The 20557-nt window shown below is 46.5% G+C and overlaps 1 protein-coding gene across 1 annotated transcript; it reads left to right on the plus strand.

Annotated features, from left to right (window-relative positions):
• The first annotated feature begins 306 nt into the window (after positions 1-306).
• zgc:63863 (TBC1 domain family member 20) lies at positions 307-19535 on the plus strand. The gene is made up of 8 exons (XM_024440854.2): positions 307-577; positions 1263-1448; positions 1839-1919; positions 3019-3205; positions 3845-3946; positions 9071-9212; positions 11467-11651; positions 18786-19535. The coding sequence occupies exons 1-8, from the start codon at positions 502-504 to the stop codon at positions 19060-19062; spliced, it is 1236 nt and encodes a 411-aa protein (XP_024296622.1). The 5' UTR covers positions 307-501; the 3' UTR covers positions 19063-19535.
• The last annotated feature ends 1022 nt before the right edge of the window (positions 19536-20557 follow it).

Raw genomic sequence — 20557 nt, forward strand, 5'->3', positions numbered from 1 at the left:
TTATGTACTGCTAAGTGGCGCACCGTTTTAATACTTTTGGATTAAGTCATTATAAAAAAGCCCTATAAAATATGTGAAATATTATTAATAAACATGTGTTTTTGCTCAAAGTCCACTCATAGACACGAATTTGCTTAACAGACGATGAAATCGGTGAGAACAAAAAACTACAAATGCTAATGCATTGAGCCCGCTTTAATATATTTACAATTGACAGTGAATGAGCCATTAAGATGCGTAGATTTTTAGAACGAGATCCCTTTTCGCCAATCAGATAACATAAAATATAAATCCCGCCTCAAAATAATACTTCCGTTGATTTCCTGGGACAAGTGCCGATGGACAGGAACAGCTGTTTGACAAATGACAGCTCATGCTCTGAATTCGTTTTAATTGCTATTTTTCTGTCGTTAGATAAACTATTTTAAAGCTGGATTTATTTCTGCAAGTGTCGATAGCACAACATATACACTGTTGATGCTCTATTCATTTTAACAGGATATGAAAAAGGGAAGGAAACACCAGCAAGGTACAGGAGCCCGGGTGAATGGGAATGGAAATGCACAGCAACATGGAGGTAAACTTAATCAATCAGTACTAAATCATTACCAAATTGCAGATAATCTACCCATATAGTACATGGTGAGAATAGTTGTACAGTTGTTAATTGAATAGATGCATAGCTTCTCATGTAACTAGCTCTGTATGAGTCCTCCCTCGGGCTGGCCAGCTGCCAGACATGCTACGTGGAACAACAAAGAAACGTGACCGTCGATTGACCCAGAGCAGAGCCTGGATGGGATTGATCCATATGAACCATAATTCTTAATGGCAATACAAATGCACATTCTAGAATTCATAATCACTCATTCTTTATCAAAACATGTCAACCTGCAAAAAGTAAGTAGTTACTAAGTAGTTACTATCAAAGTAGTTACTGTCAGTAAAGTTGCAGTTGAAGCAAGGCAAGATTGCAATTGGTGGGATACTATTGCTAACTATATGCACTACATTTTACATTAGTAACAGTATTAAGTGTGAAAAGCAAGCACTTTTAACTTACATATTGAAATTAAATAGCGTTATGTTGAAGGAGTTGACTAACAAAAAGTGATTTCAACATACCAGCATAGACAAAGAGCCGTTGCTTGCAGTGGTACTCAAGAAATACTGGGGATATCATCCAAGCAAACCGTGACCACAGTCAAGACCGTATTGCATGACATGTATGATCTCAATTCATATTTTCTGTTGTCAAACAGAGCATGAGTCATGGAAAAAGCTGAAGCTGGTGGAGATCCACCAGGCCCTGAACTGTGACCCTGTGGACATTGAGACCCTGCGGAGGGCGGCCGTCAGCGAGGGAGGCCTTCTTACAGATGAGATCAGGAGGAAAGTCTGGCCCAAGCTGCTCAGCGTCAATGTGTACAACTTGCCTGCTAAACCAAGTGAGTGAGATGTTTACATGTGAGGAATATGGATGCCCATTATTGCAGTTGGCCATTGCCCTGAGACATGGCTGTAGAAACTATCCCTATGACGCCTTAGTAATCTACCGCCATGTGAGCCAAGTTGTACATTGCATTGTGTCAGCATGCATCTAGCTGTCTATAGTCTGTTGATGTATGTTAAATGAATATAGCCTGCTATTAACTTCATTAACTTCAGGTGGCTTCTATCAACGTTAACTCCTCCTTAGTCCTCAAAACTGTGCAACGTAAATACCCCACAGGCAACATTCAAGGCCTTTGGCAGTAGCACTGATGAATATTGTATGTTCAACTGAAACCAATGGTTGGGAGGGGGGTGGACACCAAGCAGTTGTGTTTTGATTCCAGCCAAGGATATCCGAGAGAACCACAAGGACTTCAACCAGGTGCTCCTTGATGTCAGGAGGTCCATGAAACGTTTCCCAAGAGGTAACTCACTCACTGTGCCTGACATAGAATACAATAGAATATAATACATTAGATTAGATTAGAGGCAATTTACTCGCTGCCATTGAATAAAATACAGTGAGTGAGTAACTTCCATTCTATGTGCATTTGATCTGATCAGGGGTCAGCTGATACTTCATGGTCTCCTCCCTTTGTCAGTTAACTCAGGGCCTTACTGTGGGGCATCTCAATACTGTTGTTCAGTGGCTTCCTTAAGCATTTCCTTATTTCCTTTTCTTCATCATGACCACTGATTGAAGGAGACTTGATTAATAAAACTAAAACCAATATGATGGAAACAGATTTCAATCCAGTCCTTGTGTCTACCAGAGATGGGCTGCGTGTATCAGTGTCTAGTGTTCTTGAAGTTAATTAAATGATGAAAGCAAACTGTTGACAGGCATGGAGACACTGAGGTTTGCTGCCTATACGTTGGTTGTTAATATATGGATTGAATCAGAGCGATAGGGTTTGCGGCTACCCCTTTTTTTCCCCGAAGTATTAAGATACAGCCATGTTTTCTTCCCCTCTCCCCAGTCGGTATTGAGATACAGCCATGTTTTCTTCCCCTCTCCCCAGTCGGTATTGAGATACAGCCATGTTTTCTTCCCCTCTCCCCAGTCGGTATTGAGATACAGCCATGTTTTTTCCCCTCTCCCCAGTCGGTATTGAGATACAGCCATGTTTTTTCCCCTCTCCCCAGTCGGTATTGAGATACAGCCATGTTTTTTCCCCTCTCCCCAGTCGGTATTGAGATACAGCCATGTTTTTTCCCCTCTCCCCAGTCGGTATTGAGATACAGCCATGTTTTTTCCCCCTCTCCCCAGTCGGTATTGAGATACAGCCATGTTTTTTTCCCCTCTCCCCAGTCGGTATTGAGATACAGCCATGTTTTTTTTCCCCTCTCCCCAGTCGGTATTGAGATACAGCCATGTTTTTTTCCCCTCTCCCCAGTCGGTATTGAGATACAGCCATGTTTTTTCCCCTCTCCCCAGTCGGTATTGAGATACAGCCATGTTTTTTTTCCCCCTCTCCCCAGTCGGTATTGAGATACAGCCATGTTTTTTTTTCTTCTCCCCAGGCATGCGTGTGGACGAGAGGCAGGTACTACAGGAACAGCTGATCGACATCATCCTGGTTGTCCTACAGAAGAACCCTGCGTTACACTACTACCAGGGTTACCATGATATCGTGGTCACCTTCCTACTGGTGGTTGGAGAGCGCATGGCCATTGCCATGGTGGAGACCCTTTCCAATCACCACCTCAGGTAGATATGAGGATTATTGCTGTTGTTACTGATCTAGGTTCAGATCTGGTCCTCCCCTGCCCATACTGTATATAATCTTATACATTATGAGGGTTATTGCTGTTACTGATCTAGGATCGGATCTGGCCCCCCCTGCCAATAATGCAGTATACTGTTATTCATTATGAGGGTTATTGCTGTTGTTACTGATCTAGGATCAGGTCCCTCCCCTGCCCATATACAGTATAATGTTATTCATTATTAAAGGTAAATCTGATCCTATATTAGGACACTTACTATGAGACTCTTTATAAATAAATAACAGCCCAGGCCTGAGTTGAAATAGTATTTGAAATCTTTCAACTACTGTGAGATTTTGCTTGAGCCTGACTCTAGTGCCAGATGGGTGGGCGTGGCAATTTTCTGACTATTCCATTGGTTTCATTGCGCCAGGCAAGCTCAATTAAACACAGATTTTTACTGTTAGTCTGTTGTTTTACGATGCATGCAACATTATTTTATTTTTATTTGACAAGTATTTGAAAGATTTCAAAATAATATTGCGACCCTGTTCTCGTATTATACCCCTTGTTTTAACATTTTAACACAACAAAGATGGCTTCCCTTCTCTGTGTCCATCATGGCCACATGCTCCTGCAGGGATTTCATGGATCCTACCATGGACAGCACCAAGCACATACTGAACTACCTAATGCCAATACTGGAGCAAGTTGATCCACAGCTACATGAATTCATGCTGAGGTAATTCTTAGTTTTTTTTGTGTGGATTTGTTACAGAGTTAAAGACCCAATCCAGCCTCCCTAGCACCTCATAGTATCATCTGATTTACTAAACAAAAGGCACATCTCAGTAGGTGGTTCAGGTCATGAGTTACTGCCTTGCTTTGTTGTTGTCTTAGGTATCTCTTTATGTAGTGTTGTCTCTCTTGTCGTGATGTGTGTTTTGTCCTGTATTTATATTTAATTTATTTTTTAATTGTATTTTTAATCCCACCTCCCGTCCCTGCAGGAGGCCTTTTGCCTGTTGGTAGGCCGTCATTGTTAATAAGAATTTGTTCATAACTGACTTGCCTAGTTAAATAAAGGTTAAATAAATAAATACAAATAAATAAATATCCACACATCAGAGGTTGGGTGAAACCTATCTGGTGTATGTGACAGAAATAGCCACCCAAATAGCCACCCTTTGCCAAATAGCCACCCAAATAGCCACCCTTTGCCAAATAGCCACCCAAATAGCCACCCTTTGCCAAATAGCCACCCAAATAGCCACCCTTTGCCAAATAGCCACCCAAATAGCCACCGTTTGCCATATAGCCACCCAAATAGCCACCCTTTGCCAAATAGCCACCCAAATAGCCACCCTTTGCCAAATAGCCACCCAAATAGCCACCCTTTGCCAAATAGCCACCCAAATAGCCACCCAAATAGCCACCCTTTGCCAAATAGCCACCCAAATAGCCACCCAAATAGCCACCCTTTGCCTGGATGACAGCTTTGGATATATATTTTTATTTATTTATTTAAAAAATGTGTGTATGTGTTTACTTGTGTCCTTTAGGGAAATTGGAAATCCAGATTTTTTGAGAAAAGATCAGATAGCATGTTTGAATGGTATATGACAAGCAAGGCAAGGCTGCAAGGAATACACCTTCACTTTGAAGTAATTCTACCAGTTTTCCCCAACTTCAAACTTGGATTCATGAGCTAAAGTTTTGATGTTTTTTTTCAGTTGCTACAAGTGGAATGTATTTTGCTTTATTATGTGTTAAAGAACAATCTCTCAGATGTTTTACCTTATTGCCTTGTGAAAATATATTTTCTATCAGCAAAATTTGTTTTTATATTTGCAGTTGCGACCTAATGATCGGCGCCCATATTCATGAAGGCTCTCAAAGTAGAATACTGATCTAGGATGTAATTATATTCATTATTATCCAAAAAGCAAAACCGATCCTAGATCAGCACTCATACTCTGAGATGCTTTATGAATACCGGCCATGCTTCCCACTCTTCTATCCTGAAGGGGGCAGTAGAGGGTACATTTTTGTCTTGGAAAGGCAGGTTGTCGCAGCCAGGATATTAATTACAATCGAGTCAAACTGAGAGAGATAGAAGTAATCAATAGGATAGAGTAAAATCAATCCGTCTCTACCTGCCTTGCCATCAGTGTGTGTAGTTATTATGAGACAACAGAACAGAGGGCTAGAGAATGAGAAAAGACTGGATTTCTTATTTATTTGATGTGTTTGTATAATTGATGGTCTGACAAGCACGTGTAGCACGGTGGGATTTAATTGGGAAGACTGAGTTAAGAACGGGCCTTGGTTTCCTGTCTCCACAGCTAGCTGTCAGCCAGTCAAAGGATTCCACCGCCTTCCACTGTGCTGTCACTGTGTTCTGTCAATGTCATGTCTTTGATTGTCAACCATCTTAAGGTTTTTTCAGCGTCAATATGATTGTTGTGCTGGCAAGTCACAATGAGCTATGGTTGAGGACTTCTGTTTTCGCACGCTAGACATGTTTTTCATCCAGCTCAGAGGAAATGTAAAGGCGGCAGACAAGGATCAATGTTTTGACTCAAAACCTGAAGCTGTGTTTTATTTGAATGCTAGTCAAAGTGTGCCTGTAACCCTCTTAAAACCCCAGTGTGTGGTGTACTAACACACACTACCACAGTACTTGATATTGTCCTCGTCTTATTTGTGTCCTGGGTGTTGTGTTGGATTTTTATGGGGTAACCTGTATCACATAAACCTCTAGTGTTGAGTTTTTCACTCACTCACTCACTCACTCACTCACTCACTCACTCACTCACTCACTCCCCCCCTCCCTCTTTCTCTGTTGCGTGCAGAGCATCCCCAGGCCCTGCTAGAAAATAAAGTTATTTTTGATAGTGGTCCCTTGTAAAATGTAGAGAATAGGAGGATATAGTGATAAATATTGAATATGGGTGCATCTTGGGACACGGGCTGGCGGGAGGTTTCTAGCCTACTGTCTCTGTTCTGGTCACTGTAGCCTAGCGTAGGGCCACGAGCAGAAGGCTGCATCCCAGATTGCACCCTAGATTGCACCCTAGATTGCACCCTATCTCCCTATATAGTGTAATACTTTTGACCAGAGCTCTATGGGTCCTGGTCAAAAGTACGGTAGGCTAGTGCCCTACCTAGAAAATAAGTTACTATTTGAGACAGTAGCCCACAGGTTTGGTGTGCTCTGTCTGGCCCTGCTGCCACTGCTTTTAGGCTACCCAAATAAGTATTTGATGCTAGAACAGTTCTTTAGCCTAGTTTTTATAAGTAGGCATTACTTAATTTTAACTAAATGAAAGGCTTATAGAGGCAAGACATTTGACAACGTAATGATTGTTGCTGTTGTGGTTTCCATCCTAAATGTTAAGTTGACTATAGGGCTGCTTATGGATGTTAGACACAGGGGATTTAAATGAGCCGCACTCAACAATGAGTTGTTCTCCTGCCAAGCCCAGAAATAACAACTTGGAAAAGGATCGTTCCACGCCAGCAGAATGTTTTTGGGGGGTATCTCCGATTTGTTCTGGCAATTTTCACATAATAAACTTCATTGAGAGGAAGGATGTTTTGAAATGCTTTTTACATTTTGTATCACCAACCATTTCTGAGAGAAATCTGATGAAAGCAGACATTTTAAGCCTTTTTTTAGATGTGTTATGTAAGACCTTATGATCTGTGAACCGTACATGATGAACCGTACATCTTGCTGTCATTATCCTCCTTATAGTGTGCCATACTATATGGAGTATGTCTAGATTCTGAAATAAAACATCACACATGTATTCAACATTACAAATATATCTACCCTTTTTTTGTGTGAATTCGTTCATTTTAAGACATTAAAAAGTAAAAAGCATGAAGTTCCTATGTGCGAATTGCCAGAACAATCTGAGATACCAAAATATTTTTCAGCTCCCGCTGGCGTGCAATCACCCAAGAGCCATTTTTGGCTCCTAAAATAGAGCTGCATTAAGAAGTGCAGTCCAAAGGGCTTCTGTAGTGAACCATGCCTAATGCCTTGCCTTTAGGACTGGGCTCTCTGTAGTCTTATCATTACATCATCAGTGTGTGACCGTCCTTACTCACAGAAGCTGGCATCCGTGCGTCTCAAATGGCACCCTATTTCCATGGAAACCATTTCCTATATAGTGCTACTTTTGACCAGAGCCTTTGCTTTATTTACACATTTCACTAAGACATCCATCCCCACTTTGGAGGCAAATACAGGATAAGTGCTGGGCTTTCCCCCTCCCAGCAGGAGAAGGAGATTGGATTTTTCTGTGCACCAGCCAGTGGAGGCTGCTGAGGGGAGGACAACTCATAATAATGGCTGGAACAGAACATATGTGATGGCATCAAACACATGGAAAGTATTCGATACCATTCCAGTAATTCCGCTCCAGCCATTACCACGAACCCATCATCCCCAACCTCCTGTGACATCAGCTAGTGAGACTTCAACTGGTGTTTTTTAATTAGCCAGTGTACAAATTAGCTGTCGATGTTGCTTTTCATAATGAGAGGTTGAGCGATGTTGTTGCTGTTTATTCCCTCTTGTAAAGTGTATTGAGACTCTGTGACGATGTACTTTGAATTCGCTTGACTTGTTCACATGGCCTAGGCTGGTCTGGCGTTCGAAGCTGCTGCCTCCGGAAAATATCCCTGCAGCATGGGTTGGAATCTGGCCCACTGCTATTTCAGCACACTCTCTCCTCCATCTTTCCTCTACCTTTGACTACACTACATGACTACACTACATGACCACACTACATGACCACACTACATGACCACACTACATGACCACACTACATGACCACACTACATGACCACACTACATGACCACACTACATGACCAAAAAATTATGTGGACACCTGCTCGTCAAACATCTAATTCCAAAGTCATGGGCATTAATGTGGAGTTGGACCCTCCTTTTGCTGCTATAACAGCCTCCAGGGGGCAATGTCATGCTGAAACAGGAAAGAGTCTTCCCCAAACTGTTGGCACAATGCTGGAAGCACAGAATCGTCTAGAATGTCATTGTATGCTGTAGTGTTAAGATTCCCGTCACTAGAACTAAGGGCCCTAGCCCCAACCATGAAAAACAGCCCCTGACCAATAATCCTCCTCCACCAAACTTTACAGTTGGCACTATGCATTGGGGCAGATAGTGTTCTCCTGGTATCCGCCAAACACAGATTTGTCCGTCGGACTGCCAGATGGTGAAGTATGATTCATCACTCCAGAGAACGCGTTTCCACTGCTCCAGTCCAATGGCGGCGAGCTTTACATCACTCCAGCCGACGCTTGGCATTGCGCATGGTGATCTTAGGCTTGTGTGCGGCTGCTCGGCCATGGAAACCCATTTCAGGAAGCTCCCGACGAACAGTTCTTGTGCTGACGTTGCTTCCAGAGGCAGTTTGGAACTTGGTAGTGAGTGTTGCAACCAAGGACAGACGGTTTTTACGTGCTACGCGCTTCAGCACTCGGTTAGACGGTTCCACTTTACAATGACAGCCCTTACAATTGACCGGGGTAGCTCTAGCAGGGCAGAAATTTGACGAACTGACTTGTTGGAAAGGTGGCACCCTATGACGGTGCCACGTTGAAAGTTCTTCAGTAAGGCCATTCTACTGCCAATGTTTGTCTATGGAGATTGCATGACTGGGTGCTCGATTTTATACACCGGTCAGCAATGGGTGCGGCTGAAATAGCCAAATCCACTCATTTGTAGGGGTGTCCACGTATGTTTGTGTGTATGTATAGCGTACCTCTGGCCTGTCACATTATCAAAAAATGTATAACTGTATAACTGCCTCATGTGTTTTGCTGCAGGGCCGAGGTGGGCACCATCTTTGCTCTGAGCTGGCTCATCACATGGTACGGCCACGTCCTGTCTGAGTTCCGTCACGTTCTCAGGCTCTATGACTTCTTCCTGGCTTCACACCCCCTGATGGCCATCTACTTCGCTGCCGTGGTAAGAACCACCATTTTAACTGTGACCTCTGTTTTATAGTAATCGAATACTATAGAATGGATATGTTGTTGTGCATTTGTGTGAGGAATGGACATGTTTCTTCTACCTTACTCTGTACCTGCACCTGTGTGCTTCCAAGTTGTCTGCTGAACATATTTTTGGGGCCGTGTGTATTTTCTGTAAGTGACTGTACCATGCCCAAAATACTATCTGAGGTGAATTCAGGGATGCACTCTTATTTCCACTGAGTGAACAAAACATTGAGTTGCACCCCCTTTTGTCCTCTGAACAGCCTCAATTCGTCAGGGCATGGGCTCTACAAGGTGTCGAAAGCGTTTCACAGGGATGCTGGCCCATGTTGACTCCAATGCTTCCCACAGTTGTCAAGTTGGCTGGATGTCGTTTGGATGGTGGACCATTTTTGATACACATGGGAAACTGTTGTGTGTGAAAAACCCAATAGCTTTGCAGTTCTTGACACACTCCAACCGGTGTGCCTGGTACCTACTACCATACCCCGTTCAAAGGCATGTAATTTGTCTTGCTCATTCACCCTCCGAATGGCACACATACACAATCCATGTCTAAATGATCTCAATGCTTAAAAATCCTTCTTTAACCCGTCTCCTCCCCTTCATCTACACTGATTTGAAGTGGATTTAACAAGTGACATCAGTAAGGGATAATCTCTTTCACATGGATTCACCTGGTGAGTCTGTCATGGAAAGAGCAGGTGTTCTTAATGTTTTGTCCTCTCAGTGTATAGGGCAGTGGTCACTAAAGGACAAAACATAGTCCGCACATTCCACTAAGCTCTCATTAGATGGTATTGGGGAAGTGATATCTCGCCAAACTTCAAATGTGTCTTTCTCGCTCTGCGCTTTGTAAATGGAGTTGTTTTTTTGACTACATGTCAGCAGCAAAAGCAAACTAGTTTTTCAAAAAGAAAAGGCAAGGATTTATCTTTTTACACTCACACTCACACACACTCACACAAGCAAGCACAGGAATCCAGGGCACTTTGTTGTAGCTAGACCAGTTAATTAAACAACTGTAATGAACTCACCAGAGGTTTGGTGTGGAGGACTAGCTGTGTTTGTGCTAGATTGCTTTAAATGGCCCCTTTCTTCTCCTTCCATAAGCCTATCCCCTGCTAGATATTGGAGCTGCATGCAAACCAAAGGGGGCCTGAGGCCTTTTGAAGTTGGGATACAAAGCAGTCAGGAAATGTTGTTCGTCCTGCCTCCTCATGTTACTAGGCACAGTAGTTCGTCCTGCCTCCTCAGGTTACTAGGCACAGTAGTTCGTCCTGCCTCCTCAGGTTACTAGGCACAGTAGTTCGTCCTGCCTCCTCAGGTTACTAGGCACAGTAGTTCGTCCTGCCTCCTCAGGTTACTAGGCACAGTAGTTCGTCCTGCCTCCTCAGGTTACTAGGCACAGTAGTTCGTCCTGACTCCTCAGGTTACTAGGCACAGTAGTTCGTCCTGACTCCTTAGGTTACTAGGCACAGTAGTTCGTCCTGCCTCCTCAGGTTACTAGGCACAGTAGTTCGTCCTGACTCCTCAGGTTACTAGGCACAGTAGTTCGTCCTGACTCCTCAGGTTACTAGGCACAGTAGTTCGTCCTGCCTCCTCAGGTTACTAGGCACAGTAGTTTGTCCTGCCTCCTCAGGTTACTAGGCACAGTAGTTTGCCTCCTCAGGTTACCATCGGGTTACTAGGCACAGTAGTTCATCCTGCCTCCTCAGGTTACTAGGCACAGTAGTTCGTCCTGACTCCTCAGGTTACTAGGCACAGTAGTTCGTCCTGCCTCCTCAGGTTACTAGGCACAGTAGTTCGTCCTGACTCCTCAGGTTACTAGGCACAGTAGTTCGTCCTGACTCCTCAGGTTACTAGGCACAGTAGTTTGTCCTGCCTCCTCAGGTTACTAGGCACAGTAGTTCGTCCTGCCTCCTCAGGTTACTAGGCGCAGTAGTTCGTCCTGACTCCTCAGGTTACTAGGCACGGGGGGGGGGCTTAACCCTTTGACTCTGTGCCCGGCCAAAACCCAAAATCGTTACTCACCGCACATCTCCCGGATCAGAACACAGTCTGGTGTATAAGTCTGATGTACATGGTAGACGTTGATCTACTATGAATGTCGATTTGAAACGTATTAATTGGGTTTTAACAGAATGTAGCTAGACGAATTGTCACCACTCTCTACTGATTGGTTGAATCGGACAGAGCATGCTAATATTCTGTCTCCTTTGTAGATCGTCCTGCACAGGGAGAAGGAGGTGAAGCAAACCGAGTGTGACATGGCCATGGTGCACCAACTCCTGTCTAAGATCCCCCAGGACCTGCCCTACGAGGAGCTCATCACCCAGGCCCACTGCCTCTTTACCCGCTACCCGCCCTCCCTGCTGGCCAAGCGTGCTGCTCTGCAGTCCCGCAATAGGTGAGTGTGTCAGGGTCTCTCTCTATAACTTACAGTACAGGGGAGGAGACTGCTTCAACCAACTAGTCCAGTGTTATGACTACTGTTGTCAGGATCTATGATCTAAAGAACAGAGCAGAGGCTCCTGCTACATCTGGCTTAGGAATTAATGGAGATGTGGATCCTGCCAGTCACTTGGTAACGGAGGAGACATTACTTGGAACCAAATGTAGCACAGTCAGATTGAGCTTGTAGACGGTGGAAAATGAACTGCAGTGTAGACCCAGCAGGGGATTCCATCCAACCTGCAGACTCGTGGATGTCTGTCTGCTGCAACCGATGGGGTTTTACTGTTCAGGCCTGGCGTGGATCCTCTAGACCCCTCAAATTCAGATCTGGACCTCAAAGCTGACTAGTGGTGGCTGTTCCGTTGTCTGGGGGTAGAAGCTATTGGCCAATCTCAGTTTTAGCCATGATGCTCCTATACTGCCACGTCTGAGGGATGGGAGAACAGGCCGTGGCTGAGGTCCTTGATGATCTTCTTGGTCTTCCTTTGACACTTGGTGTTGTAGGTGGCCTGGAGGGCAGGCAGTGTGCTCCCAATAGTGTGTTGGGCTGAACGTACCACACTCTAGACTTACAATATTCACATATCCAACAATCAGGTTTTAGTCTGAACTGGCCTGAAACATGTGGAACGTGCGGGGAGATAGTCCCCTGTGTAGTATTCGCAGTTGATCTAACTTTGACTGCGAGTAGAGTAGAGCTCTCTGTGGTTTTCCACATGTCCAGCAGGTGGTGTTGTTGAGCACAAAGTCCCCCAGCCCACACCACAGACTATTCTCATGATGCTGGAGCTGATCCTCTTCCTCCTTAGTGTCTTTTGTGATGTGGCTGATGTTCAGTCCTGCCTGTCGGCATCCCAGTCCTTTGTATGCTAACGCTATGTGTCAGTCTGTGAGATTGAGCCTGTAGATCCCTGCACGTTTCTCCTTTTCCCCCCACAGGTAGGTTGCTAGTCTCACTTTTATGATGGTATCAACACCAGCGGGAGCTAATGAATACCTTTAGCATGCCCGCAAGAGCAGTGTTGTTCTCCCTCTATTCATGTGTCCCTGGTGGACAGAAATGTCTTCTAAACAGTGTTTTGGATCCAGTGACAGCAATGTGGTTGACTTTAGATCTGACAGGCAGCGAGAGAGAAAACCTGCCTCTTGTCAGAAAAGGTTGTGGAGAAGGATGGGAGGGTTAGTTGTCTGGGTTTGGGATGTATTCTCTTCTCTTTTCAACGTCACACTCGTCACACCACAGAGAGAGAAGGGGGGGGGGGCTTGTGCAGATGCCAGCTATCCAATAAATAAGCCTAGTCCCTAGGTAATTATGGGGCTGTCTTATTTAGCATGAAAACCCCCATCTCCATCAGAGGGGGGGGTGGGGAGAGGGGGAGTGGGTAATTTGGGAAGGCTGCGTTGTGTGGTACATGCCCCAATATTGTTCTTGGGGCGGAGATGAAATTAGTAGCTTTCACCGCACTCCAACCCCTGGTTTCTGGCTCTATTTGTCTGACTGACTTTAGAATGGGCTGCAATGGGGAGGCTGTGGTTAGAATGGGCTGCAATGGGGAGGATGTGGCTGCAATGGGGAGGCTGTGGTTGCAATGGGGAGGCTGTGGTTGCAATGGGGAGGCTGTGGCTGCAATGGGGAGACTGTGGCTGCAATGGGGTGGATGTGGTTAGAATAGGCTGCAAATGGGAGGATGTGGTTAGAATAGGCTGCAATGGGGAGGATGTGGTTAGAATGGGCTGCAATGGGGAGAATGTGGTTAGAATAGGCTGCAATGGGGAGGATGTGGTTAGAATAGGCTACAATGGGGAGGATGTGGTTTCAATGGGGATGATGTGGTTAGAATGGGGATGATGTGGTTAGAATGGGCTGCAGTGGGGAGGATGTGGTTAGAATGGGCTACAATTGGGATGATGTGGTTAGAATGGGCTGCAATGGGGAGGATGTGGTTAGAATAGGCTGCAATGGGGAGGATGTGGTTAGAATGGGCTGCAGTGGGGATGATGTGGTTAGAATAGGCTGCAATGGGGAGGATGTGGTTAGAATGGGCTGCAATGGGGATGATGTGGTTAGAATGGGCTGCAATGGGGAGGATGTGGTTAGAATGGGCTGCAATGGGGTGGATGTGGTTAGAATGGGCTGCAGTGGGGATGATGTGGTTAGAATGGGCTGCAATGGGAGGATGTGGTTAGAATGGGCTGCAATGGGGAGGATGTGGTTGCAATGGTCTGCAATGGGGAGGATGTAATTTGAATGGGCTGCGATGGGGAGGATGTGGTTAGAATAGGCTGCAGTGGGGAGGATTTGGTTAGAATGGGCTACAATGGGATGTGGTTAGAATGGGGAGGATGTGGTTAGAATGGGCTGCAATGGTTAGGATGTGGTTAGAATGGGCTGCAATAGGGAGGATGTGGTTAGAATGGGCTGCAATGGGGAGGATGTGGTTAGAATGGGCTGCAATAGGGAGGATGTGGTTAGAATGGGCTGCAATGGGGAGGATGTGGTTAGAATGGGCTGCAATGGGGAGGATGTGGTTAGAATGGGCTGCAATGGGGAGGATGTGGTTAGAATGGGCTGCAATGGGGAGGATGTGGTTAGAATGGGCTGCAATGGGGAGGATGTAATTAGAATGGGCTGCAATGGGGAGGATGTGGTTGCAATGGGGATGATGTGGTTAGAATGGGGAGGATGTGATTTAGAATGGGCTGCAAGGGGGATGATGTGGTTAGAATGGGCTGCAAGGGGGATGATGTGGTTAGAATGGGCTGCAATGGGGAGGATGTGATTAGAATGGGCTGCAATGGGGAGGATGTGGTTAGAATGGGCTGCGATGGGGAGGATGTGGTTAGAATGTGCTGAAATTGGGAGGATGTGGCTGCTATGGGGAGGATGTGGTTCAAATGGGCTGCAATGGGGAGGATGTGGTGATGTAGAGTTCTCCCTCAATAGCTTTTTTCAGGCCTCTTCAGTGACAATTTTCTGATGATTAAGAAACATTGTGATTTATCACAATCAAATCAACAGAATTTAGCCTACCACTTCTTTCCTGCAGAAGCTGCCAGCTGTACCCCACCCAGTGCATCAGCTCCTCCAGCAGCAGTTGGTTGGTTGGCTGTTTGGTTGAGGGGCCTCCCCTCCCAGCCTTCTGGATTTACTGTGAGAAGCGGCTGGCCCAGCAGGACTGTGATGTAGCCGGCTTGGCCTCCACTGAGGCTGCACTGGGGGACAGTGATATCACCTCCGGCACATCTCTGAGCCAGGCGGTGGGGGGTTGAGGGGGGGATGGAGTGGGGGCTGGCACGGCAGTGGTTCCTGCGCAGCGACAGCGAGCATGCTGGGAAGCACAGAGGCGTTGGAAACGGATTAGCCAGTTAGACCTTGTGCACAATCACCTCTGACAGAGCTCCCTCCAACGAAAGCGAACAGTTGCCACTGCATTCATTTTTCCTTCCTCTCTCTCATACTCAGTCTAAAAATGTGGGTTTCATACGCAAAGGCAACGTATGATTGTAAACCAGTCTGTGTGTTAACATCTTGAAGGTCATGACGTTGTGTGATATGATGCTTGGTGCTGATTCTTTTTGTGTGTTTGGTTGTGAGTGTTTACCATACCAATTCACAGGTGACCGTGATATCTACATACCCCCTACCTCCCTCCCTCACTTTCCCTCTCCGTAGCCTGTATCCTTCCACCAGCGCTGCAGTCATCCCTCGGTCCGTATCCTTCCACCCACCAGTCGCTGGTCAGTCAACCCTGCAGTCCAACCCTCGGTCCTATCCTTCCACCAGCGCTGCAGTCAACCCTCGGTCCGTATCCTTCCACCAGCGCTGCAGTCATCCCTCGGTCCGTATCCTTCCACCAGCGCTGCAGTCATCCCTCGCTCCGTATCCTTCCACCAGCGCTGCAGTCATCCCTCGGTCTGTATCCTTCCACCAGCGCTGCAGTCATCCCTCGGTCCGTATCCTTCCACCAGCGCTGCAGTCATCCCTCGGTCCGTATCCTTCCACCAGCGCTGCAGTCATCCCTCGGTTCGTATCCTTCCACCAGCGCTGCAGTCAACCCTCGGTCCGTATACTTCCACCAGCGCTGCAGTCATCCCTCGGTCCGTATCCTTCCACCAGCGCTGCAGTCATCCCTCGGTCCGTATCCTTCCACCAGTGCTGCAGTCAACCCTCGGTCCGTATCCTTCCACCAGCGCTGCTGTCATCCCTCGGTCCGTATCCTTCCACCAGCGCTGCAGTCATCCCTCGGTCCGTATCCTTCCACCAGCGCTGCAGTCATCCCTCGGTCCGTATCCTTCCACCAGCGCTGCAGTCATCCCTCGGTCCGTATCCTTCCACCAGCGCTGCATTCATCCCTCGGTCCGTATCCTTCCACCAGCGCTACAGTCATCCCTCGGTCCGTATCCTTCCACCAGCGCTGCAGTCATTCCTCTCCGGGTGTAAATGAAATTGCTGACAAGAGGCCTTGAGTGACAGCCGGATACAAATATCTGCCTGACAGGCAATGTAGTGACACTGCCAGTGCCACGCTCTCTGGATGGCTGGTTTCTGGTTGCTTCCTTCCTGTAGTAAGGTCAGGCAGTCAGTCAGTCAGTCAGGCAGGCAACAGGTAACATCGGGTAGAGAGAGGAGGCGACATCTAGAAGACAGGGTCACAATCATTAATTCAAACAATGTTTTGCAATGGAAAAGGAAAATGAGCATTACTTATTGGACATTTCAGGTAGAATTCTCCCTGTTTCAGTCCGTTTCCTTCCATTTTAGTGTCTAATGAATTTGACCTAGCAGAGCTCGGCAGACTGAGAGTGGGCTGTGGGGGTCTCCAATTCGAGACTTGGCATTAGCTCCGTTAAGGAAGGTCATGTCTGTGTTTGTTTAACTTTGACCTAATGTAGAGTAACATATGACCTTGTGTCCCCTCCCCTTGCTCAGTAGTAGAGTGGTGAATGACATGACGTGTGAGGTCAAGTGTTAGAACTAGTGACCCACTTATTCTGTGTATAGGGGGGAGGGCAAAGGAAAGCGGTAGAGAGGGACTCAAAAGTAAAGAGGGAGAGCGCGAGCAGGGGGGTCGTGTTGCGTCACACTGCACGGCTGAGAGAGCAGCTCCCGGTGGCACCACGACAAACAGAACAGGGCCTGTCTGTGACGACTCAACCACACTGATCATCCTCTGCTTCTTCTGGGTCACGAGGACAGCTGCATGCCGACTCACCCGTCTGACCTCTCTTGTGTCCCTACTTTACTTCGGCCTAGGGAATAGGGTGCCATTTAGGACGCATCGCTGGTGTACTAAAGCTAAACATGAATTAAAACATGAATACACAACTATTGCGGCACAGGAACACTGGCTACAGTGTGCCACGGTCACAGAGAATGACAGATGGGCACAGGATGGAAGGCTCACAAGGCCAATAGCCAAATTCATTTTGAAATGGCCCTCTATCCCTGAAATGACAACATACTTCATTTCTAAGTTAAGACACCAGCAAAGCCACCTCTACCTGACAAAATATTTCCCCCAACTCCCTCAAGGTTTAGAATGAGCTGCTTTGATCACAGTCATCAGCTCACTATCCTGTCAGCTGTATTCAAAGAGTCACGGTCATTGACGAGGTCCTAGTCCCTTTCAACAGGAGGAGAAATGAGAGGAGAGAACATGGGCTAAGCCAGCCACTGACTGCACAGTACACCGTCACTGTCACTGTCACACAGAGGGTGTATTCAAAATGACACCCTATTCCCTATTTAGTGCACTACTTTTGACCAGGGCACATAGAGCTCTGGTCAATAGTGGTGCACTATATAGGGAATAGGGTGTCATTTGGAATGCCGTAGGAGAGGAGTAAGTGATAGGAGTCACCGGTGTACCACTACAGTATGTACACTACAGGAGGTTCATCAGAACAACCTGGCCCTCTGGGGTGTTAAGCTGTTTAAAGTGAAAGTTTAAAAGTTAATTGCTCTGCTGTTACCTGTCAGCTATTTTCATCCTGGGAGCAGTAGCAAATTATACTAATGAGAGAGAGAGATTGAAGAAAGGGACACTCTAAAAGCCCTCTTTAAAAGAGGAGAGTGAAAGACTTAGACATTGAGCCCCTCAGCCCAGGCGTGAACGCTCAGGGTACCATTTTCCCAGAGGCGCTTTTCTGCCATTAACCGCCACGTTTTTTGTGTGTTTTTTTGTGTTTTTTCGCCAGGTTCATAATCAGGAAAAAAGGCATTTGCATTTGGTATTGCAGCGCCATGTTTACTATTACTTCCAGAGGGATGATAATGAAATGGAAGTGAATATTTTATGATTTTTTAATGATGTTTTTCTCCGAACTGTTGAGGAAAATGTGTGTTGCTGTGGTCTTACCCATCAGCACTAGCTGGTGCTTCTGGTGTTGTGTTGCTAATGTAATTGAGAAAAAGCTGTAGCCATATGAAGTGTCTTTGTTAAGGCCATAGGGCACTGTTCCCTCCCTCCCTCCCTGCCTCCCTCCCTCCCTGCCTCCCCCCCTCCCTCCCTCCCTCCCTGCCTCCCTCCCTCCCTCCCTCTCCCTCCCCTCTCTCTCTCCTCCCTCCCTCTCTCTCTCTCTCTCTCTCTCTCTCTCTCTCTCTCTCTCTGCCTCTCCCCCTCCCTCCCTCCCTCCCTCCCTCTCTCTCTCTCTCTCTCTCTCTCTCTCTCTCTCTCTCTCTCTGCCTCTCCCCCTCCCTCCCTCCCTCCCTGCCTCCCTTCCCTCCCTCCCTCCCTCCCTCTCTCTCTCTCTCTCTCTCTCTCTGCCTCTCTCTCCCCTCCCTCCCTCCCTCCCTGCCTCCCTTCCTCCCTCCCTCCCTCCCCCTCCCTCCCTCCCTCCCTCCCATATGGTGTTTACTTTTTTTCATCTGTCTCTTTCCCTTTGGTCTTTCTTATTGATGTATATTTGTCTACCGTTTCAGTTTTCTTGGAAGCCATAACTAACTCGTAAGCCATAACTAACTCGTAAGCCATAACTAACTCGTAAGCCATAACTAACTCGTAAGCCATAACTAACTCGGCAGAGATGAATAACTGTTATGAGAAAGTGTTTCTTTCAGACAGTATCTACTTCTGTCTGTTTCCAGCATCACCATCAACTGTTTCAAGGCTTTCCAGGCGGCCACTCAGCAGCAGCGGCCAGACTCGGTCCTACGTCGGCAGCTCCTCCAGGGCCGGGCCCGAGGCCTCGGAGGCCCAGACTCCCAGCTGGTCCTGTCCAGGGACACGCAGCCCAACCAGGCTGCCAACCAGCTCATCAAGATGGCCGTGTGGGGCATCTCAGCCACCTTGGGGGCGGCCGCTCTGGCTGTGGCCCAGACCGCCCTGGACTGGGCTCCTGACTTCTTCATGCAGCTCTTCTGATGGATGTACTGCAGCCTGCTGTTAAGGAGCAGAGGGGAGAACGGGGAAACTCGAAACTCCTCCGCTTAATGAGTAGGGGGAATGTTATGCTAGGGAAAGGAGGGAGGGAGGAGCTAGTGCCGAACAGGTTGTGTCACTCACACATATGTAGACCACCAGCTGAGGAGAGGGGGCGAGGGGGGCGGAGGGGGGGTTGGCACCTCAAAAAAACCTTGTGTGCCAAAATGAGTTCCATTTCAAACAAAGGGGAGAAAAAAAGCATTTATTTATTCAGTAGTGTTTTTATTTATGTATTTTACTTGTGCTAATATTGGGGAATGGAAGGTAGCCAGTAGATGAGTTTTTGTAATGATAAGCATTTTTGAGTGCCAGCCTGTGTGCCGTCAGCAAGTATGTCTGGAGAGAAAAACGCACCGGTAGCTAATTCACAGCAGCAGGCACACAAATTATTAAAAATACGTTTTTTCCCTGCTGAATGCCTTGGGTTGTGAGCGACGGGAGCAGTTCATTAGGGGGTTATTTAGAGAGGTCGACTCTACAGAGAGAGACAGAGAACTACATTTCAGCTTTAAAATGCCACTTTAAAGTAACTGGGTTCACTTAGTCCATGGTGAATGAGGATGTATGCAGTACATATAACACTCAAACCCTACCAGGAGTTGGATACTGCACTTTAAAAGGGAGCTGCATCCCAAATGGCTCCCTATTCCCTTTTCTAGTGCACTGCTTTTGACCAGGGCTGGGCTCTGGTAAAACATAGTTGTTTGTGTGTATGTATGTATGTATGTATGTATGTATGTATGTATGTATGTATGTATGTATGTATGTATGTATGTATGTATGTATGTATGTATGTATGTATGTATGTATGTATATACACACACATATATTTGTGTGTGTGTGTGTATAATATATGTGTGTGTGTATATAATATATATATATATGATATATATACATATATATCACATGTGTGTATGTATGTATATATATATATATATATATATATATATATATATATATATATACACATATATATATACACATATATATCACATGTATGTATATGTGTTGGGAATAGGGTACCATTTGGAATGCAATAAAAAATTCAAAACTCATGCCTCCAACAACTCTCCAGAGTACTGCTGTCAGAGTACTGCTGTCAGAGTACTGCTGTCAGAGTACTGCTGTCAGAGTACTGCTGTCAGAGTACTGCTGTCAGAGTACTGCTGTCAGAGTACTGCTGTCAGTATACAAAGACTTATTCGGTCAACTGTGCTAGCTGTGTCGCCCTGCTGTGTCGCCCTGCTGTGTCGCCCTGCTGTGTCGCCCTGCTGGGTCGCCCTGCTGTGTCGCCCTGCTGTGTCACCCTGCTGTGTCACCCTGCTGTGTCACCCTGCTGAGTCACCCTGCTGTGTCACCCTGCTGTGTCGCCCTGCTGTGTCGCCCTGCTGTGTCGCCCTGCTGTGTCGCCCTGCTGTGTCGCCCTGCTGTGTCG

Source organism: Oncorhynchus tshawytscha, linkage group LG13 (genome assembly GCF_018296145.1).
Source record: "Oncorhynchus tshawytscha isolate Ot180627B linkage group LG13, Otsh_v2.0, whole genome shotgun sequence".
Lineage (NCBI taxonomy): Eukaryota > Metazoa > Chordata > Actinopteri > Salmoniformes > Salmonidae > Oncorhynchus > Oncorhynchus tshawytscha.

Excerpts from the sequence above, each read along its gene's own strand:
- zgc:63863 (XM_024440854.2), top strand. The coding sequence starts at position 502 with ATGAAAAAGGGAAGGAAACACCAGCAAGGTACAGGAGCCCGGGTGAAT. Across the intron at positions 1,449-1,838 it reads CAACTTGCCTGCTAAACCAA|CCAAGGATATCCGAGAGAAC; the intron begins GTGAGTGAGATG and ends TTTTGATTCCAG. Across the intron at positions 1,920-3,018 it reads CATGAAACGTTTCCCAAGAG|GCATGCGTGTGGACGAGAGG; the intron begins GTAACTCACTCA and ends TCTTCTCCCCAG.